The sequence below is a fragment of the Dermochelys coriacea genome, chromosome 6 (genome assembly GCF_009764565.3).
Source record: "Dermochelys coriacea isolate rDerCor1 chromosome 6, rDerCor1.pri.v4, whole genome shotgun sequence".
In the NCBI taxonomy this organism is placed as follows: Eukaryota; Metazoa; Chordata; order Testudines; family Dermochelyidae; genus Dermochelys; species Dermochelys coriacea.
The window spans coordinates 43,716,700-43,742,408 of record NC_050073.1 but is presented as its reverse complement, the minus strand read 5'-3'; the positions used below and the strand labels follow the sequence as shown (position 1 = coordinate 43,742,408).

The 25,709-nt window shown below is 41.1% G+C and overlaps 1 protein-coding gene across 5 annotated transcripts in view; it reads right to left on the bottom strand.

Moving 5' to 3' along the window:
- The window catches only part of TPCN2 (two pore segment channel 2), a 66,439-nt gene that overhangs the window by 15,672 nt on the left and 25,058 nt on the right, over positions 1 to 25,709 (bottom strand). For 3 of the 5 annotated variants that reach the window (XM_038406586.2, XM_043516124.1, XM_038406587.2), the window contains exons 7-18: positions 24,069 to 24,141; positions 22,927 to 23,026; positions 22,448 to 22,513; positions 21,302 to 21,366; positions 16,256 to 16,353; positions 15,777 to 15,858; positions 9,735 to 9,821; positions 8,178 to 8,297; positions 7,678 to 7,737; positions 7,466 to 7,594; positions 5,972 to 6,021; positions 882 to 981 (exon numbers count right to left, since the gene is read on the bottom strand). In XM_038406586.2, the coding sequence (XP_038262514.1) occupies positions 882 to 981; positions 5,972 to 6,021; positions 7,466 to 7,594; positions 7,678 to 7,737; positions 8,178 to 8,297; positions 9,735 to 9,821; positions 15,777 to 15,858; positions 16,256 to 16,353; positions 21,302 to 21,366; positions 22,448 to 22,513; positions 22,927 to 23,026; positions 24,069 to 24,141 (1,030 nt within the window). The remainder of the gene's footprint in view (positions 1 to 881; positions 982 to 5,971; positions 6,022 to 7,465; positions 7,595 to 7,677; positions 7,738 to 8,177; positions 8,298 to 9,734; positions 9,822 to 15,776; positions 15,859 to 16,255; positions 16,354 to 21,301; positions 21,367 to 22,447; positions 22,514 to 22,926; positions 23,027 to 24,068; positions 24,142 to 25,709) is intronic. The other 2 variants (XM_043516123.1, XM_038406590.2) reach the window with 2 other exon arrangements.

Below are 25,709 nucleotides of genomic sequence, written 5' to 3'. Positions count from 1 at the left end.
AAAATTTCCATATACTGCATCAGCTCTTTGAACCTGAGGTGAAATTGGGCCTGGGTTGTAAAGTAGGTAGGGTTGGGTATGAGGATGGGGGAAGTAATTTCAGTTACAAGGATCAGTGCACAGGCATTTCACCTTTGTGAATCTGCATTCAAATCCGGACCTAGACTGCAAGTGAAAACGAAGTGATTGCCTCATCTCGGTTGCTGTTTATATGAACGACAAAATCCCCATACAAGGCCCTCAAACACCGGGTTTGTTAAAGAAATTAAGTGGGGGAGCCAATAAAGCACCTAGAAACTATTGTAAATTCCTCATTTGAGTTGTATCCACTCAGGTATTCAAGAGGGGGAACATAAGGCAAAAGGTCACTTAAAGGGTACATATACAATGCAGCTGGAATTTTCATCTTGGGTAAACATGTGTGCACTAGCGTTCATCCAACTAGTGTGCTAAAAATAGCACTGTGACCACCGTATGTACCGAGGCGCTCTCACAGGACTGTCCTTGAGTTACTAGCCCATGCTGCCGCAGCTACACTCAAGTCCAGATTAACCAATGGGCAACTCGGTGCACTTGCACAGGCTCCCATCTTAGGCAGGGCCCCCGATTGCTGGCATAAAAAGAGATGGGCAACTGGTGGCTGCGGGTCCACATCCAAACCACCAGATCGTTGTATAAGGCCCGCCCCCACATCACTCCACATGCTGGAAGGGGATCGAGAGTGAGGAGTTTCCAAGTTGTAAACCCAAATCAGATGCCTCTTCAATGCAATTCAAATCCATCCGCGATGAAAAGGGTTATTATTCTGAGAAGGTTCTAGGAAGTTTTATAATTGGACTAGTCGAGAATTCAGGAAGTGGGAAAAAGCAAGGTACACGCACCTTCATATTAGGGATAATCCGCAGAAATCTGAATACAATTAGCATATTCACCAGGCGCACCATATCCCACAGAGACAGCAACCCCATTATTTCAGGTCTCCTACAAAAGTCACATGAATAATGCAACAAATTAGAGCAATTAGTGACATTAAAAAAAAAAAAAAACAGAGAAGCAACTGATGATAATTTTTTATTTGTTCTTCACAAATTTTGCTCAGCATTTGTGGGTTAATAATTTTTAGAAAAAGGAAGTTCTATTTCATCATGTACAATCTCTTTATAATGCTGACAGTTACAGGGCTGAGAACTTACCTGACAGGAGTCTCAGCCACAGGAAACATTAATGACTGAGGAGGAAGGAGATCCACCAATAGCTGCCATCACTTAAGCTACAATTTTAAATGTAGACATGACATAAAAGCATCTCCAGCTGTTTAAAATGTGTATTGAAATGCCTGGTCAACTGATCTTGTTTCTACCAGACAGCCCTTCTCCTGTCTCTTCAAAGGAGATGGACTTTGTATAGTTTAAATCCTCTGGATGGAAGTGAAAGAAACAGGTTGGATGCAAGTCCCTTAGGAAACCTGAACCTGCCTAGGAATATGTTGCATCCATGCTGAGCCCAGCTACTACTAACTCGTGAGGGAGGAGAGAAGCTAGAGTCACAGCACTGCACTTCATTACTGATAGACTGGCAGAATGCTCTACCCAGTTAGATTCCTTTTCTAAAGTCCATGTTAAAAATGTGTGTAAATAGCAAGCAGACCTCAGAGGATCTTGTAGGATATTTCAATTAAAATACTCCAAGAAACACATTCAAACACTTCTATTATTTTCAGTGATAATTCCTTACTCATAAGGATTTCTTTTTATCCTTCCAAGTAGTAACTGACTTTCACAGTTGATGAACGGCAATGAAAAATACAAAGAGTGCACTGCATATCAGAGATCCCAGAGTATGACAGTGCAGTTGCACAAGGGATGTGCATTATAGGCTACTAATACATTAATAGAATTGGTTTTGCTGAACTCAGGCTTCAAACTACACACTAAATTCATACATCCTGCCATGCTTTATTGCTTAACTAAAACAGCATTCTGTGCATTACAGGGTCACATTTGAAAACTCAGAGCCAATAATAATTGGCTTTTACATTGGAACAGTGTGTGCTTCTGTTGCTGGGAAGGAAAAAGGCTACTAGAAAATGGAAAACTCTCCAACAAATAAGTGAAAATTCCAAAGCCATGATTCAGGTAGCAAAGATACTCAATCCAAATCCTAAAGCAAGAACTAAGAAACCCAGCACAGAAGGCATATTCTGGAAATATTTTAATACACTTCCAGTTATGTCTACACTGTGATAAAAAACCCGCAGCACCAAGTCTCAGAGTCTTGGTCAGCTGACTCAGCTCACAGGACTCAGGCTGTGGGGCTATAAAATTGCAGTGTATATGTTCAGGCTCAGGCTGGAGCCTGGGGTCTGAGACCCCATGAGCAGGGAGGGGCCCAGAGCCTGGGCTCCAACCTGAGACCGAACATCTACACTGCAATTTTATATTCTCTTACCCCAAGTCAGCTGACCACCAGGGCCAGCCATGGCCATGCCATAGGTTTTTTATTGCAATGTAGATATACCCATGCAGACCCAACAATCAGCTAGCACACTGTAATGGACATCTCAAGATTCATTCTGATCCACCTGGGTTGTGTGTTCTTTGGTGCAGGGACATTCCTTTCACTCGGTGGTGGGTGGGTGTGTTAGTGCCTAGCACAACAGAGCCTCAGATCCCTGACTTGTGCCTGTGGATGCTATTGCAATACAAATATATCAAATCAAATAATTAGTGCTGTCAAGCAATTAAAAAAAATTAATCATGATTAATCACACTGTTAAACAATAACGGAATACTATTTATTTAAATATTTTGGATGTTTTCTACAAATATATGGATTTCAATTACAACACAATACAAAGTGTACAATGTTCACTTTATATTTATTTTTATTACAAGTATTTGTACTGTAAAAAACAAAAGGAATAGTATTAGATGAATTTAAAAATACAAGTACTGTAGTGAAATCACTTTATCATGAAAGTTGAACTTACAAATGTAGAATTATGTACAAAAAAAAAACTACATTCAAATATAAAGCAATGTAAATTTTTAGAGCCTGCAAGTCAACTCAGTCCTACTTTTTGTTCTCAGACAAAAAGTTCTCAGAAAAGTTCTCAGACAAACAAGTTTGTTTACAGCAGGAGATAATGCTACCCGCTTCTTGTTTACAATGTCATCTGAAAGTGACAACAGGCATTCTCATGGCACTGCTGTAGCCGGCGTCGCAAGACATTTAGGTGCCAGATGCGCTAAAGATTCATATGTCCCTTCATGCTTCAACCACCATTCCAGGGGACATGCATCCATGCTGATGATGGGTTGTGCGCGATGACAGTCCAAAGCAGTGTGGACTGACGCATGTTGATTTTCATTATCTGAGTCAGATGCCACCAGCAGAACACTCATTTTCTTTTTTGGTGGATCGGGTTCTGTAGTTTCTGCATCAAAATGTTGCTCTTTTATGACTTCTGAAAGCATGCTCCACACCTCATCCTGCTGAGATTTTGTAAGGCACTTCAGATTCTTAAACCTTGGGTCAAGTGCTGTAGCTATTTTTAGAAATCTCACATTGGTACCTTCTTTGCATTTTGTGAAATCTGCAGTGAAAGTGTTCTTAAAATGCATATCATGTGCTGGGTTCTGCTCAATAACAATACTAAAGCAGTGCGGACCGATGCATATTCATTTTCATTATCCGAGTCAGATGCCATCAGCAGAAGGTTGATTTTCTTTTTTGGTGGTTCATGTTCTGAAGTTTCCGCATTGGAGTGTTGCTCTTTTAAGACTTCTGAAAGCATGCTCCACACCTCATCCTCAGATTTTGGAAGGCACTTCAGATTCTTAAACCTTGGGTCAAGTGCTGTAGTTATCTTTAGAAATCTCACATTGGTACCTTCTTTGCATTTTGTCAAATCTGCAGTGAAAGAGTTCTTAAAATGAATATCATGTGCTGGGTCATTATTCGAGACTGCTATAACATGAAATATATGGCAGAATGCGGGTAAAACAGAGCAGGGGACATACAATTCTCCCCTAAAGAGTTCGGTCACAAATTTAATTAATGCATTTCCTTTTATTAACAAGCGTCATCAGCATGGAAGCATGAAGGGGCATACGAATGTTTAGCATATCTGGCCCATAAATACCTTGCAATGCTGACTACAAAAGTGCCATGCAAATGCCTGTTTTCACTTTCTGGTGACGTAAATAAGAAGAGGGAAGCATCATCTCCTGTAAATGTTTATCTTAGTGATTGGCTGAACAAGAAGTAGGACTGAGTGGACTTGTAGTCTCTAGAGTTTTACATTGTTTTGAGTGCAGTTATGTAACAAAAAATACCTATCTACATTTGTAAGTTGCCCTTTCACGACAGAGATTGCACTACAGTACTTGTATGAGGTGAATTGAAAAATACTATTTCTTTTTTTTATCATTTTTACAGTGAAAATATTTATAATAAAAATATACACTGATTTAAATTACAACACAATACAATATACATGAAAATGCAGAAAAACATCCAAAATATTTAATAAATTTCAACTGGTAATCTCTGGTTTATCAATGCGATTAAACCTGTGATTAATTGCGACACATTTTTTTTAATCATGATTAATTTTTTTGAGCTAATCATGTGAGTTAACTGCAATTAATTGACAGCCCTACAAATAATAATGATGTGCATTCACAAGTCAAGGAGCAAAATTAAGCCTAAATTTATCACATGCATTTGTGTGAGAAATTCATTAAATTCAGAGAAGCCACTGAAATAGCCTATTCACAGCTATTAATATCCTTCTGACAGAGTTTATTCAATCATCACGTTTAACTCCAATATGTCATTCGAAAGGCATTCCAAACAAAACAGTTTTTCTAGCTCTAACAGCTAATTACCAGTTACCTCGTGCCACTCAAAGACTGCTATATGAAATAAGACTTTGAAAATACCTACACTAAAGTGAGATAAAATTCATAGAAAATTTCTTTTAAAAGTTGGCCCTTCAACTCAGAGGGAAGTAAGTAAGTGCTGGAGTCCATTACAAATGACTGTCACAATAAGATGGAGGACAGACTATTTTTCCAAAAGTAAGTGGAAGCAGATCACATGTATGACTGTTTAAAGCAAGAGTCAGCTGCAGTAGCATGCAATTTTTAAAGGAGCATCTATGATTCTTTTTCTTCTACTTAAGCAAAAAGAGCCACTGAACAGTCTTAGCTCATGAGAAGCAAAGAGCAGTAATTAAACCACTGCTTGGTTACTGTGTGCATATATTTTAAAAATCTTTTACTCCAATAGATGAGAGAAGAGAAATTCTGTATCTACATCAACTTATTTCTACAATAAAACTGAAACTTAAAGCTACAGTGAAAGTTGCGATATCCGTCTATACAGTTAGGCTTAACTGTAGCCTGTTACAGAAACAGAACAAGGTTAGCACCAGTTAATGTTTGCATTACATTAAGTTCCATTTCATATACTTTTAGAAAAGAACTAAAAAGGGACACAAGCTATTTCTCCAAGTCTACTCTGCTTTCATTCTAAGCCAGCCCTCAAGGTACATATACTCATCCTTCTCTGAGAACAGCAGAATAGCTTTTTTGAATTCTATCAGAGATCTAACAGAACAGTATTCTCCCAATTCTCTGTATTGCCTGACATCTAGTGACTGCAGAAGTGAATTATTGAAGTTGCTTTTAACAGGTTTGGCAATTTATGTTAGGCAGTGCTTTTTTTTTTTTTAAGTAGGTCTGGCAAGTTACAGCAGCCATATGCACACAAATACCTAATGTGTATCATGTTTGAAAAATAAGAACAACCAACATTTATAAATAGTTGTCCCTGGACACTGTACCAATGAGAGTACATGTGAACCATGCAATTTTTGACCAGGATCTTTTAAGTCCCAACACCAGTTAGTTTCCTTATGCTACAATTTTCAGAAGAGCTATATGTGCTTATGGAGAATACATACCAGCCTGGATGAGGAAATCCATACACAGCAAAAGTTGAGACCTCCAAAACCTTTTATTACAAAAGAAAAGAAGCAAAACTGCAGCAACTCTGATGTTTGTTTTGTGAATTAAAGTCTCAAGAACTTGACCTCAAACTTCTTCCAAACGGACAGTGACAAGAGTTTTAGTCAGTAATTTGACTTGCTATAAAGCTAGATAATTGTCAGTTTCAGCTAGCAGATCACAAAATTACTCCTGCCTCCCCACCCAAGTCCAGTGGTGGGAAGTAAACCTTACTTCTTGTACAGAAATAAGTTAAAGTGCATGCAGAGATTTTGTTTAAGCATAGGACCTAGCAGCAGGCAGACCAGCAGTTTCAGAGCTGCAATAATAGTTTCAGAGAAACTAATTCTATGGAATCCAAATTGAAAATGGCAAATTTTAGAATTTAGAATAAATTAGAATTTTTCACCTAATCTTCGAGAACACCATTAGTGAAACAACTTTGAAAATATAAACAAAACAAGGCTTTTACTACTGTTCTACTAAGAGATCTTACAGGGTATTGAGAATTGGAGGTTTTCAGAGGTGCCTAAGAAAAGTGCCTACATTCTATTGTATTTAAATGGAATTTATGCCCCAACGTCCTTCAGCTCCCCAGTCTGGGTGATTACAAAGGGCAACTGAAAAATGTTCTCCATTTAAATCCAGTGTGCATGAACAATTCTCCTCCCCCCACATTAAACTGGAAAAGGCTTCTTGTTTTAAAGCCAGAAGTTTAAACACCAACCTGTTGGCCTCTTGGGAAAAAACACTATCTAAAACAAACATACTTTGCTAGTTGGGCAAAAAGCAAAAGGTGGCTCTTAAGTGGGCAGAGAATACCAAATTTAGACCTGGTCTAAGGAAGTGTAAATCCATTACACCAGGCTTGAATCTGGCCTCAGCTGTCCAGTGAATTCCCTTTTTTCATCAAATAACTACAAGAATGATTAGTCTGCTACTCCCCACCCAAATGGTAAGGTTATTACAGATTATGTAAAATGCAATACCTCCTCTTATTGTTATTTTTGTTTGAGAGACTTGAGCTTTTCAGATTTAACACTGAGGAGACTGTGTATGGAGAAGCTCACAACTTCAAATATCTATCTCCAAAATGAGGGGTAAAATATATCAATTGATATTCTGGAATATCAATACAATTTGAGTATATATAAATACGTAGATCTCATCACTGAAGGGTAAATTTTTGATCTAGTGAACGCTACATGCCAACCAGTTGTAGTGAAAAATGCTTCCACAATGTTGTCCGCTAAAGGTTCTCCATTGTTCTGAGATACAAGGATCACGACAAAAATTTAATTTCAATATGAAAAGGTATTGATCAGTTTCTCACATATGCCAGAACTGTATAAATCACTATCTCTGACTCAATCAAATAATGTTGACATTTGATCTGGGTCATCCTAGAAACTCACTTTCAAGAACTTAGTGGAAGTTACCCATAAACTTACCAGCAGAATTACAGTCAGAAATCCATCAAATCTATTGCTTGGGTATGATAAGTATCTTTTAAATCCCATTGCCAGTATTTTCAGCAGCATTTCCAGCAGATAGTACAGGATAAAAAAACAATTTATAGCCTAGAAGGTGTAAAATGAAGAACATCCTTAGAATTAAGCTTTGAGAAGCAACAGAAACCACATAAGACATTGATACTTCTTACCCCCAAGAAGTAGTCATCCCGTTCAGAAAGCTGCTTATCTGCATCCATTACTAAGATGACCTGGAAAAACAAAAAGCCTCTGGTGAATCAACAGTTGGCTGCTGTACCCTAGAGCGCAAAAATGCACCACATCAAATCAAGACTAGCTCCCTGCCCCGGCCCTGAGATAGTAGGGCACTTTAAACACTAGGGAAAAAAATATAATTGCTTATTCACCTCTCTGTGCCTCAGCTTCTCCATCTGTAAAATGGGGGCAATGATATTGATCTCCTTAGTAAAGCACTTTGAGATCTACTAATTAGAAGTACTATGCAAGAGCTAGTTATTATTATACTCTGCAGACTCCTTGCCAAACAGAGAAATTATTCCTTAGTTTTAAATATTCTGGACAAGATTAAACAATGCATAATAGAGACCTCTACACAACGTGGTGGTAGGAATACAGAGTAATGTACAAAACTAAATCCTGTTCTGTTTCTGATGCAAAAATCAATACTTACACAGATAGAAACAATGTTTGCTAGTGCAACAACGTTCCCTAAGTAGCCAAAGAAGTGATGGCCAAAAGCAAACTGCACTTTCTGCAGAAAAGGAGACTGGTACTCTGGTGTGGGAGGATGCTGAAAAGAAAAGAACAGTCATTTTTGAAATTCAGAGTCTAAATCCTTTGTTAGAAGGACAGAGAGAAAGGCCCAATTTAAGAGAATAATAAAAGGATAATTCAGCCACAATGTAAGCAGGGAGCAAAACTCCACTGAGCTCAAATTTCAGAGACATTGCATACATTTATGGCAGGACTGAATTTGTTCCTAAAACCTGGTCAATACATAAAGTTGTATCAGTTTAATCAATCAAAGGTGTGATTTTTTAAACCAATTCAGTCATATTGGTGCCAAAAACAATGTGAATGCTGTTATTTTGGTTTAGAAAAAGTTTGTTTTGATTTACTTTATGTTGATTAGGAATCTGTTTAACCTAAACCAAAGTAAGCCCACCTTAAACCAAAATACGAGTGTCCAGACAAGGGTTTGCACCAGTTTATAATGAGTTTTTAAAACCAGTTTAAGTTAAAATCAATGCAGCTGGGTGCAGACAAGCTTTAAGACTGTATGTTTCACTGGCAGCCAAGTAAAACTTTGACTTCATTCAAGAACTGGGAGGCAAGACCTCTACTGAAGGCGGCTTTGACATAGTCCTCCAAAAGATAAACATATGGGGACAATGAATGCCTTAAAATGGGACTCTCTCATGGTGGTAAAACTTTTTAAATGGCTCACACATTTCATCACAAACCTATTTACCATGTGTGTTTTTTGTTAGTTCCCCTATGCACTTCTAATGATCAAAAATGGTGTTTAAATAATAATGCACCATATGCTCATCTTCTTGTTAATCCTCCTTGGAAACAATAATTATAAATTTGCAGTATTGTTCCTTTCTAGTGTATTTATTGGTCTAGAGACCAACTGCTGAGGAGACTGAATAAATGCTCTTTGATGTAATGCTATTGACAGATTATTTTTTTAAAACGTGAAATGGTTTAATTCTTCTAGCACAGTCCAATCTCTTAAACATAAAGTTTATACATGGTAGTTTGAGTTTCCAGCACTTATAAGAGAGAACAGCTAACTTACAAACAAACTTTTGGGGAAATGTGAAGTGTCTCTCCAACTCATCTTCCATTCGCTTATTACTAATCATATCTTCTAATATAGGAAAATTTACACCCATTTTGCTTAGCCGAATCACTTAAGAATTCCAAAGATAAGAAGTATTACAAACATTTTTGTTTGGCTTTTGTTTGGATATGTTTTAGGGGGGGGGATGCATTTAATGTTTTAAAAGTGGCCATCTGACTGAAAAAAATCAATGGAATCTGCCACTATAAAAACCATTTACAAATAACACAGTGAACACACCATGTAATCAATGACTCTTCACCGCTCCAAATATATGTACTGTCTGCTCAATTTCATGTCTTCAGAAAGCTTGCTATTTTCTGTTGCGCAGAACTGTACAGATTAACAGCGCTATATAAATAATTGTCATGCACATACCTGTTTAACAGGATCTTTGTCGAGTTCATCAAAGATTTTCTGAAACAGGGCAGCTGACAGTATGCCTTGAGGGCATGACCGAACTGTCTTTACATACAAGAGAAACACAAATCAACACCTGTGTTTAATAGATCTGCAGGGAGGGCAAATGTCTGAAGACTATATCAGTACTCAGGGAGGCAGCAGGCTCCAGTAGACAAGGCACTGGATTAGGAGCAGTGGTGGATTAGCCACTGGGCCCATGCCCAGGGGCTCTGGCCACCAGGTAGGGTGGGGAAGGGAAAGCTCCCAAGCCCAACTCCGCTCCACGGCAGCAGCTACGGGACAAAGGAATCTCCACCCCAGCGGCTCCCAACCCCGTCCCTGGAAGCAGCCACAGGATGGGGGAAGCCTCCTCCTGCCCCCATTGGCCTCCAACCCGGTTCCCGGCAGAAGCCTCAAGATGTTGAATCTCCCCACCCCAGCAGTCCCTGACCCAGTCCCCGGCAGTAGCTGCAGGGCATTGGGAGAAGCCCCCTCCCCCCCCCAGCATCCCCCCCCATCCCTGGCAGAAGCTGCGGGGCGGCAGGGCAAGCCCCCATGCCCGACCTGCTCTCCGGCAGTAACGCCGGGTGGGCAGGACGGGAGAAGCCCTAGCGCCCTGACTCTGGTCCGCTGCAGAAGCGCGGGGGGTGGGAGTGGCAGAAGAAGCCCCAGCACCCAGACCCCCGCTGCGGACCTGAGACTGGAGGAACTCTCACTCCCCGCTGCATTCCTTGTGCCGTGGCATGAGGACAGAGCTTCTCTGGTCTTGGGGCCACAGTGGGGGGAAAGGGGGAGAAAGAAGCAAAAGGGGTTGCGGGACTGCAGTGGGCAGGGCCACAGGCAGAAGGGGCAGAACAGGAGTGGAGCCACAGACAGCAGGGGTAGGATTAATTATGACAATGGGAGAGCTCTCCCTTCAGTATAGAGCGGCGACACTAGAGATCTTACAGTGGTGCAGCTGCATTGGTACAGCTGTGCCACCGTAAGCTCTCTAGTATAGACATAGCCTTAGACCAGTAGTTCTCAACCTGCAACCTGCTAGCGACCCAACCAGCACACAGCTGTGCAGCCCATGTGACATCTTCAGGGCCATACAGGTAGTGTATATATTGTTTGGATGCATCCCACATAACACACAGAGAGCTGCATATGCAGCCTGCAATGGTAAACAGGTTGAGAACCACTGCCTTCAACTCTAAACTTTCAAAAGACAGGCACATAAAACACTTAAGCAATAGTGTGATTGACTTTGATGCTGACCTCCCATTTGAATGAGTTGGCTAACCATGGATACCTTCTGTTCTATATTCCCCCAAGTACTCCTGCTCTGAGTAACAGACTAGAACGGACAACCAAGGAAAACAAAATATATATACTTTAAAAAAAAAAAAAAAAAAAAACTCCATTTCATTTCAAGCATATTTGTGCCATCTGGCTCCTGCTGCTCTTTAACTAAACCTACTTCAAGAGTCTTTAATTTGGTTTTATGTAGAGTTTAATACTCATATGTTCATATACAATGTACTTTCCTAAGATGTCACATGCAATACCTGTTGCAAGAGTCACAGGTTTCAGAGTAGCAGCCGTGTTAGTCTGTATTCGCAAAAAGAAAAGGAGTACTTGTGGCACCTTAGAGAAAGCTTATGCTCTAATAAATTTGTTAGTCTCTAAGGTGCCACAAGTACTCCTTTTCTTGTTGCAAGAGTGTGTCCCTAGAAAAGGCTGTGACACTGACAAAAAAGCCAACTTGGTATGACCCATTACATTTCAACGCCTCTTGTTAAACTGTTATCAAAACAATCTACTGGTATTTGAATTTCAAAGAGATGTACTAAACCAGCAATCAGCCAATTCATTTGTAGTCATAGAAATTAAGGGTAGAGGCTGAGTGTACTTGTTTATCTATATATTGTAAGAAATTTAACAAAATCACCAGATTAGCTTGTAGAGGCTACTTCCCTTTCATGTCTTACTTGCTTTATATTATGCATGTGGAAGGTTTAGTTTAGCCTTAAGATCAAAAATGTAAGATACAGCAGAAACTCAAGAGTTATGAATGGAGATTGTAACTCTGAAATGTTCTTAACTCTGAACAAAACATTACGGTTATTCTTTCGAAGGTTTACAACTGAACACTGACTTAATACAGCTTTGAAATGTAACTATGCAAAAGAAAAATGCTGCTTTTAACCATCCTAATTTAAATGAAACAAGCACAGAAACAGTTTCCTTACCTTGTCAAATCTTTTTTTTTTAAACTTTCCCTTTATTTGTTTAGTAGTTTACATGTAATACTGTACTGTATTTACTTTTTTTTTTTGGTCTCTACTGCTGCCTGATTGCATAACTCCAGTTCCAAATGAGGTCTGTGCCTGACCTGTCAGTTCATAACTCTGGTGTTCGTAACACTGAGATTTTACTATACTGCAGGAAACTAATAATATTATCTATATTGTCTTCAACTTAATTATCTATGCTATGATGAAGTACCAGCTAATTACCTTAATTGAATGAAATATGTAACTAGTTTACCTGTGTATGCCTAGGGAATAGAAGATTAGCTACAAAGCAACATTCTGCACTGCCTAGTCTATCTCAGGAGGTCTTGCTGTGACAAGAGGCTTGTCAGCTTGCTAGCAAGCTATAAAGAAAAGCCCCAGACCTGACCCTGCCATCTCAGGTCTGCTTAAAACTTTAACATGGAAGGTCTAAGCCAGGGGTCTCAAACACAAATGACCACAAGGGCCACATGAGGACTAGTGCATTGGCCCAAGGGCCACATCACTGACACCCCACCCTGCTGCCCCCAGCCCCGCCCCCCACTCCATCCCTTCCATGAGGTCCTGCCCCTGCCCCGCCTCTTCCCATCTCTTTCCTTCCCCCTTTCCAACCCCTTCCCCAAAGTTCCCACCCCAACTCTGCCCCCACCTGCCCCCAGGGGGTGCAGGAGGGGTGTGGGATGTAGTGGGGGCTCAGGGCAGGGAGTTCAGGTGCAGGTGGTGTGCAGGGTACGGCAGGGACTATGGGCAGGGAGTTGGGGTGTGGGGTGCAGGAGGGGTAAGGCAGGGGGCTCAGGGCAGGGAGTGCAGGAGGTGTGCAGGGTGCAGCAGGGCACTCAAGGCAGGGAGTTGGGGTAGAGGTTGCAGGAGGGGTTCGGGCTCCAGCCCGGCGCCACTTACCTAGAGCGGCTCCAAGGTTGCAGCGGCACACACCAGGGCCAGGGAAGGCTCCCTGCCTGCCCTGGCCCCGCTCCACTCTGCTCCACTCCAGAAAGCAGCCGGAACCACATCCCTGGGGAAGGGGGCTAGTGCTCCGTGTGCTGCTCTTGCCGCTCCTCCAGATACCTCCCCCTAAGTTCTCATTGGCCACGGTTCCCCGTTCCTGGCCACTGGGAGCTGCGGGGAGAAGTGCCTGGAAGCGACAGCAACACACAGAGCCCTCTGCCCACCCCCAACGCCTCCCCACAGGGTCCGCAGGGACATGGTTCCGGCCACTTCAGGGAGCAGCGCGGGGCTCACGGCGCCACGGGGGGCAATCCCACTGGCCAGATCCGGCCCACGGGCTGTAGTTTGCCCACCCCTGGCCTGGAGGTAGGCAGAGGGGTGGATGCGGCCCGCAGGCCGCGTGTTTGAGACCCCTGGTCTAAGCCATAAGACTGAGGTCTCCAGGTTTACCCTGGAATTCTCATGGAAGAACATGACTGGAATTCCTGGACTGCCTATTGGACTATAACCCTCTAAATTGATTCCAGAAAGACTTTCACAACTCAGCAGGCTGAGCATCTCTGCTATGAAACTGACCTAAGGACTTCACATATATCTGTATGTATATTGATCTTTTAACCACTGCAACTCTTTCTTTTTCCTTTTATTTTTAAGCCTTTAATCTTTTAGTCACTAAAGGACTGGCATTTGCGTGAATACTGGATAAGATCTGAGACTCATACTGACCTGGAGATAAGTGTCCCGTCCTTTGGGATTGGTGAACATCACATATGGCAAATCAGGCTTTCAGTAAACCCTCACTGTATTAGACTTCCCTGTCTAAATGGGGACCAAGGGCTGGACAGTTTAAAGGGGACTGTATACAGCTTCTTGTTAACCAATGTGGTGTTACAGAAACTGTTTTGTTACTGGCTTGGTGAATCTAATTATAGAATAAACCACCAGGTTTAGGGATTGTCTGCCCTATTCCTTGCAGTCTGCCCATTCTCATTGTGGCCCTTCCAGGCACTCGGTCACAAAAGCATTACCAGGTGACATTATTAAGGATGTTGTGACAATGCCTGTGATGGAATACATGCACTGCTGGTTTGTTAAGTCCATCCCTGGATCAGAGTTTACGTCTTCCACTCTTAAAAAATGGAATTTGAACTGTGACAGAAGGCAGGCCTTTAGGAAGTAGATTTTCAACTTCATTGCTTAATTTAAGCCTCCAACAAGCCTTACTAATGCCAAAAAGGAGCTAACCATGGGCATACTATCACCTATAGTTTAGCCCTGGTTCTCCTTAGAAATGGAGATTTCAAATGCTAGAAGAAAACACTGCAGAAACCATGTTCTAGCACATCTAGGTTTGCTCTTCTCCTACAGCTAAAATGTACTTTGAGGCATTCAAATGAGCAAGTCTGACACTAGGACAGCGTCATTATCTTTCACTGACCTTTGCTTTCTCTGTCCCTTCACATGGGAGAGACAACACTAACTCCTCCCTCCCTGCCCATTACGCTGAAGAGTGTGTGACTGTAAAGGAGCAGACTCGCCCCTGCGGCACCTCCTGCTAGTCATCCTTGGGAATTAGCTCTTTTCCAGCCTGAAGCACCCTCTGCAGGCTGGTGATCTGCACAGCTCTGGCCCCTGTGTCCCTCACAGACCCCGGTACCCCTTTCTCTGGGATTCGGCCCCCTGGCAGTACCCCCACACTCTGCCTCTGGGTCTCCCCTTCCTGGGGAACCCCCAACCCACTATCCCCACCTTGCCTCAGTCTGGGCTACAGCCAGTCATCACCAAGCCCCCGCTCCCTAGGGCAGACTGCAATGTAAAGGCCACTCATCGTAGGCAAGGGAGTTCGGACCTGTTGCCTTCCTGACTCCCAGTACCTCTATGGGCCTTGGACCAGGCCCTACAGCCTGGGGAGTTGCCAGCCTGTAGCGCCCCCGCTCAGCCTGCTCCTTCCCCAGCACTGAACCCTCAGTACCCTGTCAGGCAGGAGCCACACCGTGCTCTCTCCCAGCCTGGAGAGAGACTCCTTGGGCCTCTGGCTCACAGCCTTTTTATACAGGTCAGCTGGGGCCTGATTGGGGCGTGGCCCCACAGCCCTCTCCAGAGCTTTTAACCCCTTCTATTTTAGGAGCTGGGTAGCCATCCCGCTACAGTAACCCTAACATCTGGTCATGGCTTCAGAGAAGATTTGAGAGCCACAATACACTGAGAATCATCTGCTCAACTGGTCTAGTTACCATTTTCACACAGCTGCCCTTTTTCCATTATAAAATCCTAAAAAACTGGTATTATAAGACAAGGTTTTAAAAAAAGAATTTGCAACAAAAATGTTTAATGAAAACAAAATAGACCAACACTAAAAAGTGACTGACTGGCTCGGGGGGGTTATAATGAGAAATTATGCCTTCTGCTCTCAGTCACTGGTTCAAAACGAGTTTGCCAGTAGTGACCAAAAGTTGTTTTTATCAGACAGCTGCTCACTAACCCATTAGAGAAATGAGTCTGGTGGTCCAAGACCAGCTGAGAGCAGACTGGACACACACCGTTTCCACAACACCATTCAGAGTCTCAGCAAGAAGGCCAAGAAACAAATGGTCTTGTAGCCTGACCTGACCTCTGCTCTCAAGCTCAGAGGGGATTCGGATATTGGCAGAGCAGTGGGAAGAAGCTTCTGCTGATGTGACCATTCTCAGACCTGCTATGAGGTTAAACAGAAGACTTCAGTCTCCAGGGCTATCAGGCCAGAATCTTTAACAAACACCGACATGAATGTACTCAAATAAAATCAGATTCCTACCCTCAAGATGGCTTGCTTGCAGCAAGAATCCATTTCAACTTTTTGAAGCACTTGTAGTAGGATATTAGCATTGACACACAATCTGTTTAAAAATAAAATTAAAAAAAAAAAAGACAATTAACTCTGACTGACATTGTGAAACATAATCGGTCTCTCCTGCCTCTCATGAAGGCACCATCAAACTGCTGCTCTTAACTCCAGCCCAGTGCTTATTTGTTAAAGCAATTACAACAGACATGGAAGATTAGGTGTAAAAGCAAGAACCAGCTTCCATCCTCCCCCGCCTATAATACAGACACAAATGAGAGCCTCAGAACTGTGTTTAAATGATATGGCTATAATATAATAGGGGGCAGGAGAGGAGGCAGCAGGAAAAACAACCCATTAAATAAACAGATGGAGCAGTAACAGACACAACTGGAGGAAAAATACTGCTCTCTTCCCTGACAGCAACATACACTGTGGCATTCTTCACTTACTCATTTGTACTGACAGGACACTCTTTCAGGGAGCACAGCACTTCGAATGCAGCCCGGATTCCTAAACGTCTCCTCAAGAGCGAGGACTGAACCGATTTCTATACAGTGAAAACACAGAGGAGAGAAGTTACCTTTCAGCAGCTATTAGAGAGGCAACTTATGTAGCTGAAGTGAAGAATGGCCTGAGTCATTGCCCATCTCAAACCAAAGGAAACTGCAAGCCTCAACAAGAGCCATTTCAGTTCAGTTTAGGGTGGGTTTCAGGAAGGGCAGGTCACCCACTCTGCCAATTCCCCCACCACTAGCCAGCAGCAGTCCATCGACAGGGTCCAATTGTATATTTGCTCTGAAGTTGAAAGAGTAACTTTAAAAAGTTTCAGAGGCTGAGATCAGTGGAGTCCAAGAGAAGACATATTGCTAGGAGAGAGCAAGATGACATACGAGTCCTGCTATTGCTAGGAGAGAGAAAGAAGACAGGGTGCAGAGGAGAAGAATGCCACCCAATCTCCCTACAGGACCAAGACTTCTGGCCAGACAACACACTGGCCTTCTGGCATCCCCAGGAATCATGGATGGTTTTGGAGATTTCCTACCCCCTCTTCCTTGGGATCGGGCAGTAAAAGTAAAAGGGAGAGAAAATGGGGAACCGTCTGAGTTCACATAAACATTCAGGGCCTGATTTTCAAGCCCTGGCTTCCACTGGTGTGAGTACACTTTTGGGGGAACTAACCCCAGAATGTGCAGGTGATGAGTGGTATTAAAGTATCCAAAAGCATAAATGTGCACCACCATCCATGTAGAAGAGCAGGGTCAGTTAAGATCCCACCAAAAGCAGACCCCCAGCCATTTTTGTCTTATCTGTACTTTTTTACCTAAGACTTTTTCACACTAGTGACCATCACGGTCAGTGCATGCGTCTCTCCACTATGTTTCTGTAGGCCAAACTGCGACAGGTGGGGAGTGGTGAGCAGGAAAGGAATATGCATGGTATTTCCCCACTTTTTGTATCTGTCACATTCACAGACCCCTTCCCCCAAGGAAAGCCCAAGACTGCTCCCCAAAGAGCACACATTGCCTCCAAAGGGGGGCGGTTTGGGAGCCTGGGATCAACATCCCCTCTGTACAGGTTCCTGGAGTGAGAGGGGTATCACAGGGAGTATGCTGCACTCCACAAGGGGCAAAGAAGCAGAAACATTCCCCCTGTGCACTTCTGAGCTCCAGGAAGAATTCGGCAGGACTATATCTAAAGGATAGGATTGTGCCTCTGGGAGCAGAGATCATGATCTGAGGAAGAAATATCGAGGAAGCGTGGACAATACAAAGGCCCGCTCAACCACCTTGTATAAAGAGGCACTCACCTTACATGGGAACTCCTCCTGCAGTTATAAAGAAAAATAACTGAGAGGGTGGGTAGGGGAAAGAGGAAGCAGAATGAATACTGTGGGAGATTCCAAGAACGGATCTTAGTCACTGCCAGCCTGTGATTTCTTGTTCATTCTTCCTTCTCCTCAACCCCACAGCGCCCACTTAGCGTATTCTTAATTAATGGCCTAGAATTGGCAGCCTCTTTCCCCCTAAAAGTGTAATATACATCAAAATACAATAATCAGTTCCAGGAAAAGCTCTTCTATAGTATTGAAAGCAAGGACTCAGGTTAATTCAGAGACATTGGAAAACCCGTCTTCCAAGAGCTATGCTCAGGAAGGTGGTAGCAGCAGTTTTAAGTAGGGTGGTAGATTAATCGCAGCTAACTCACACGATTAACTCAAAAAAATTAATTGCGATTCATTGCAGTTTTAAATCGCACTGTTAAATAATAGAATGCCATTTGAACTGTATTAAATATTTTGGATGCTTTTCTACATTTTAATATATATTGTATTCTGTGTTGTAACTGAAATCAAAGTATATATTATTTTTGATTACAAATATTTTCACTGTAAAAATGATAAACAAAAGAAATAGTATTTTTCAGTTCACCTCATAGTGCAATCTCAGTCATGAAAGAACAACTTACAAATGTAAATTTTTTTTGTTACATAAGTGCACTCAAAAACAAAACAATGTAAAACTTCAGAGCCTACAAGTCCACTAGGTCCTACTTCTTATTCAGCCAATCACTAAAACAAACAAGTTTGTTTACATTTACAGGAGATAATGCTGCCCTCTTATTTACAATGTCACCAGAAAGTGAGAACAGGCATTTGCATGGCACTTCTGTAGCTGGCAATGCAAGGTACTTATGTGCCAGATATGATAAAATTCGTGTGCCCCTTCATGTTTTGGGTACCATTCCAGAAGACATACTTCCATGCTGATGACGACCGTTAAAAAAAATAATGCATTAATTAAATTTGTGACTGAACTTCTTGGGGGAGAATTGTATGTCCCCTGCTCTGTTTTACCCACACTCTGCCATATATTTCATGTTATAGCAGTCTCGGATGATGACCCAGCATGTGCTGTTCATTTTAAGAACACTTTCACTGCAGATTTCACAAAATGCAAAGAAGGTACCAATGTGAGATTTCTAAAAATAGCTACAGCACTTGACCCAAGGTTTAAGAATCTGAAGTGCCTTACAAAATCTCAGCAGGATGAGGTGTGGAGCATGCTTTCAGAAGTCATAAAAGAGCAACATTTTGATGCAGAAACTACAGAACCCGATCCACCAAAAAAGAAAATGAGTGTTCTGCTGGTGGCATCTGACTCAGATAATGAAAATCAACATGCGTCAGTCCACACTGCTTTGGACTGTCATCGCGCACAACCCATCATCAGCATGGATGCATGTCCCCTGGAATGGTGGTTGAAGCATGAAGGGACATATGAATCTTTAGTGCATCTGGCACGTAAAAATCTTGCAACATCAGGTGACATTGTAAAGAAGAAGTGGGCAGCATTGTCTCCTGCAAATATAAACAAAACTTGTTTGTCTGAGTGATTGGCTGAACAAGAAGTAGGACTAAGTGGACTTGCAGGCTCTGAAATTTTACATTGTTTTATTCTTGAATGCAGGTTTTTTGTACATAATTCTACATTTGTAAATTCAACTTTCATGACTACACTACAGTACTTGTATTAGGTGAATTGAAAAATATGGGTTTTTTTGTTTGTTTGTTTTTTACAGTGCAAGTACTTGTAATAAAAATAAATATAAAATGAGCACTGTATACTTTGTATTGTGTTGTAATTGAAGTCAATATATTTGAAAATGTAGAAGACATCCAAAAATATTTAAATTAATGGTATTCTATTATTGTTGAACAGTGCGATTAATCGCTATTTATTTTTTTAATGACTTGACAGCCCTAGTTTTAAGATAAGGTAAGAACTTCTCTCTCCAATGTCACCAATCTTGAACAGTCCCAAGACTACCTACATTGCAAATCAGGCATCCTCACTTACTGTTGAAAGTTATTCAGCTGGAAAGGCAATGAGTGTAAAAATCCATGTCCAATCCTGTTTGAGGGACAGCCTTTCCCAATTCCTCTCACCGACTCACTCTTACCACCCGTGGCTCTCTCTCAGCCTGCCGAGGACCAGATATGGGTACAATGTGCAAGAGACTCAAAAATTAGGGACACTAACATGTAAAACACTGTGGGATTCATTCCTTTATAGTTTCAGAGTAGCAGCCGTGTTAGTCTGTATTCGCAAAAAGAAAAGGAGTACTTGTGGCACCTTAGAGACTAATACATTTGTTAGTCTCTAAGGTGCCACAAGTACTCCTTTTCTTATTCCTTTATAGTGTTAACCTCTTCCCATATCCACTGTTTCATGATTTTTCATTTCTGAAGTAGCACTCATAGCACTTCCTGCTGAAGCGATCCAAGCACACCTCTATTGCAGGGCAACACTGACACACATAAAGTAAAGCTCGTCTGGGCAGGAGACAAAGCATGCTCAACGGTCAGTCCAAGACTGTGCAACAAACTCCCCCAGGAGCTAAGGACCATTACAAGTCTCACTATCTCCTGCTCCATGGGAAAGGCATGTTTCTTTGACTTGCCTTCTCCAATATAAACACTTCGCAGCATGTACATTTTAAAGCAAACCAAAACAGAGCACTACACTGAATACACAACTCTCTCCTAGAGGAGAGGATAAGAGAGAACAATCCCCATGCTGCTTAATGCACTCCTGAAAAGTACTCAGGTACTATGGTGCAGAGGAGTTAAAGTGTATGACTGATTCTTTATATGTCACAGACTCCTTTTATTTGAATTTAAGTATCCATGGATATATCTGCAGCTCAAGCAGTAACTTGCTTTAACACCTCCCCCACCACAAATGAATAAATGATGGCAAAGGGGGAATGAAGATTCAGCAACAAGCCAGATTAATGTCTCCTTCTAATTTACTGGCTAGTCACTTCCACGGAACTCAAATTCTGCAGCAAGTTCAGTGATTTGCACTTTAAATTACAGCACATGCCACAATACGGTCTAAGCATAAAATAAAAATAAAACAGAGAGAAAAGGTTTTTTTTACAGGCAGAAGTTATAGCAACACGATTTGTAGCGAGGACCAGTCACCACTTCTGAATTGAGGATTTCACATGCTGTACCATGCAGGAGGAATATATAACAGTGATTTTTTTATTATTGTTATTTTTATCTATTAAAATAGCACCTAAAGGCCCCAAATGAGAGAGGGGACCTATTGTGCTAGATACCATAAACAGTAATACACCTAGGCCTGAGCCACATAGTTTTTTGTTCTGATATAGCTATTTTGGTTGGGGTGCAGATTTTTTACAATAGTTAAATCAATACAAATTCTAGCGCAAGAACACAATTACACTGGGTTATAGCTTACTCCACTTCCCTTACAAGAAGAAGGTATACTAGTATAAACGCCTTTATACTATTGTAACTGTGTCCCCAATCAAAGAGGTTGTGCCGCTTTGACAATACAAGGTAATTTCAAACTCCACTCCCGTGCATTTCAGACTTAGAGTTATCTTGAGAAGCTGGATGTTTATGGCTCACCAAGAGCGTGATTAGCACATATCAGCACACAAAAAAGGCATGTTTTACTCACCAGAAGGTATCCTCGAAACTGATTGTATATTATTGCTGTCAGCAAGTTCATCAGAAACAAGTTTCCTTTAAGAAAAGAAAGAAATACGTATAGGGAGATCCGCTGGACATTTAGTTCAGTTTCTTTGAATCATATCATGTTTGCCTGACTAAGCCACACTATGAATAATTTGGACCTAAACAGAGTCATTTTTGGTGAAATAATAGTCCTATAGGATTTGAATATTGCTAGTTCATAAAACAGGACCTATTACGACATTTTTACAATAGCCACCAAGAGAGAAATCAAACTTAATATCTCTATAGTTCACTCAAGTATATTCCTTAAATAATAAGCAGAGCTATAACAGGAAGTCAGGTTTTAAAACAGAAGTATTTGTAAAGGCAGAAACTAATGAAGACTTTTCAACTAAATAGAACTTTACATCTTAAAACTTTGATAGAAAAAAATAAGAATTAAATTGTAACGGTGTACGTTGCACAGTAAGCTGGTAAAGTGAATCTAAAATTCAACACAATTAGCTTCTTCACAACAAATATCCGTTTGCTCTCCCCACCAGCCCAACTAATACAATTTGCCAATAGTTTGCATGTATGGTTCTCCATAAGTTTGAACTAACAACTGGTCATGGACTAACCTACCTAAAAATGAGTAAAATTGCTGTAAACATCTTTCATGAAAACTATACTTCAAGATACTTCAGAGAGTTAAATAAAACTGCAGCGTTTAAGTAAGAAGAAACACAAAGAAAGACTATTGTGGTTATAAATCACAGAAAAAAATTAAAACAACAGCTTTTCCAAACTCCAATTCTAAGGTTCCTCTGTCAAGGTGTGGTAAAATGATTAACAAGTAACTTAGCACTCTACAGGCTAGTCTACACTAAAAGTGCTGCAGCTGTGCCACTGTAGCATGTCTGGTGAAGATGCTCTTTGCCGATGGGAGAGAGCTAATAAAACCACCTCCACGAGAGGTGTTAGCTATGTCAGTGGGAGAAGTTCTCGCCCCAATATAGCGCTGTCCACACCAGCACTTAGCTCGATGTAACTTATGTCACTTATTCACACCGCTGAGCGACATAAGTTATACCAACATAAGTGGTAGTGTGTACAAACCCGAAATGACTGAAGAGAACAGGTGACTTACCCAACACAGTGAAGAGTATGAAGAAGATAGAATAGGCTCGATTCTTAGAATATGCAGGAATCATCACTGTATAAAAGTTTTAAAACAACTGGGAGTTAGGAACATTGTGCCTGAAAGAAACAAACACTTAAAATCCTGATCTGGTATCAGTGGAGACCAGGGGACAGATTATCTGGGGTAAATGTCATAGCTTAAATTAATAAAATTATGACAATTTAAATTGTTTCAATGGGGGCAGAAGTTGGAGAAATCTTTAAAGGCTTTAAAGAGTTAAAAAGGACACAAATGTGGAGCAGTCCATGCAGTTTCCTCACTAACTGCAGAAGGAACCATTATACGGAAGAATAGTAAGAATATTTAGGATCATTTGATAGTGGTCAGGCAGAAATTAAGGAGAGCAATGGAATCCATTCCATCAACTATTTTATATTGTTAATAGGAGAGAGGAGATGAGAATGACTTTGGAATGGATTGCTCACCGTCAGGGTTATTTGCAGTAGTCAGCAGCACCAGCAGTGAAGTCAGTGAATCTGGCAAATTGTGAAAATATCCCACCCATTCCTTGTCCTGCTGCTTATCCTAGACACAGAGATCCATATTATTACCAAAGAAACACTGAGGTGTCAACAAGCCTCTGTCTTGCCAGGGAAAATCAGTTAAGAATCACTCAAAAACACTTTTCACTGCTTGATACAATACAGACAGCCAAGTCTATTAAGCAAGGTGGAAGAGAGTTGTGAGAGTAGTGTAGAAGATGTAGCAACTTACATGCAAGGTTCTAACACAATCCATCAGTTATGCTGCTGTAGCGCCTTCAGGCAGACATCTGACTGATTAACAATCATTAAAACGTAACAAAGAACAGTTAAAAACAGCAAGATGTAGAAGTGTTAATACAGGGCTTCCTAAAGGCTATGGACATGGGAGGGAAGATCGGTCTCGGTCTCTCTCTCTCTCTCTCTATATATATATATTATATACACACACACACACACACACACACACACACACACACACACACACACACACACACACACACACACGGCCTTGTTTCCATGGTGTGATTTTAGGGCCTTTACTACACTAGCCTTTCTGTTCCTACCTTAAAATTCTCAGCTGTGCTAATACCAGTACAACTTTATCAACTGTAATACTGGAAGCTCCTGCATGGATAAGGCTGCTGGCATTTTTATCACCATGTCAGCCACGATTGCTATGAACAGAACTAGGCAAAGGGATAAAAAAATGCAGTAGGGAGGTTAGTGTAGTCACAGCTCAGAAATGAAGATGAAGTTCAGTTTTGGAGACATAGCATTTAGAGATCGAGAAAGAAGAGACTGTAAAACTGGTTTGGAAATGATCTTCCAATGCATTCTTAAATATATAGTACAGTAATCATTAGATTGAGTACGTTTTGTAATTCAGTTTCTAAAAACCAACCCTCCTGTAAGAGATTATAAATCCATCCCAAGAGTTCTGACAAAGAAGGCTGGGGAACCTATCTGTTCTTGGGGAATGGATTTCTCTGGCTTAGTCAGACAATCAACATACGCAACAGCCACTCAGGCCAGAAAAAACAATATTGGGATTTGTCACAGCATAAATGTTAGTTATTAGTTACCTTTGATCGAGCAAACAGCAGCATGCCAAACATGGTAAAGAGACACAAGTGAACAGCTAGCAGCAGAACAACACTATCAGAGAGAAAATATATATGTCGACATCAGTTCTTTTGCTAAAACACAAGAGGATGCAGTCCTAAACAAAAACAATGTTTTTAAAAAAAGCTAGAGCAAAGTAATTAAACAAATCATACAGGCCTCATTCAGAATAGCATCCCCAATTCAAGACCCGTAAGCATGCGTCATTGACTTTAATCAAAACTGACTGCAGGACTGAAGTCAATGGGACTTAAGTATGCATCTAAATGCTTTCCAAAATCAGGGTCATAGTCTTCTGTCACCTAATTATGAGGATTGTTTCTATAGCATTAGGCCTTATGACCTCCTTTGGCAAAAATATATAGTCTTAGTGGGTTTGTATAGATCTTTGATTCTAAGATTAATATGCCCTGTGTGAATCAAAGAGATGTGAGGGGATATAGCAAAGTCTATATACCATACACACGCATGTGCAGGAACAGGTCTCTTTAAAAAAGCAACATGCTGTGTGATTGCACCCCTTACTTTGATTTCTAGTTAATGGTTTCTAATAAGAACATACGAATCAATATCTGTACTGCTAACGCTCCCCCAAGAATGAAAATACTGAAGTAAAGCATCCTGCAATAAATGCATCAAAGGAGAAGGTAGCCTAACGGTTTGAGTTCATAATTGGGACCCAAGAACTCCCTATGTTCTACTCACACCTCCGAAACAGATTCTCTCAGGGGTCCTGGACAAGTCATTTAACCAGTTGATGCCTGATTCCCCTCATGCAAGGGGGTTATGAGGATTAATGTACATAGTTGTGACGCATGGCTAGAAAGGGTTAAACGTCCTGCAAAATAAATAACCCTCAAAATACATGTAGGGAGATAATGTTTGTGTTTTTGTGTATTTACATATATACCAGTAGGGTCGACAATTTAATCAACAGTCCCTGTCTATGCTGTATTCTGATATCATTTAAATGAATTGTAAACATGGGATATCTCAGTATTCGTCTCTCTTTGAAATGTACTGTGAATGGTGGCGGAACAAGCAAATGGCCTTATGTTAATTCATATAGCTAAAGTACTGGTGATGGACCTCCTTCAAAGTCATCCTAATTACCTTTTGTTCCCCGAAGAACTCCCAACTTGTCAAAGAGGATATGAAATTGTATAAAAGATCCTTGGGTCCTGATTCTGTCATTTCAGATCTGCGTAAGCTTCTTCGGGGGAAGTTTAAGTTGAAAGATTGAGGTCCCAGTTATGCTGATACGCCCTGAATATGAGATTTGGACATTGGACTATGACCTATGAACTGAATTCTAAAGGAACTCTTTGCAACTACAAAGATCACCATCTCTGCTGTGGATCTGAACCTCAATGAACTGAACTCATGTCTGTATGTACACTGATCTTTTAACCATACCCTCTCTCTTTGGTTTTTAATAAATTTTAGTTTAGTAATAAGAATTGGCTGTAGCGTGTATTTGGGTAAAGATGTGAAACATTCATTAACCTAGGAGGTAATGTGTCCGGTCTTTTGGGATTGGTAGAACCTTTTCTTTTATATGATGAAATAAGATTTATAGAAATTTTCATCATATTTGATGT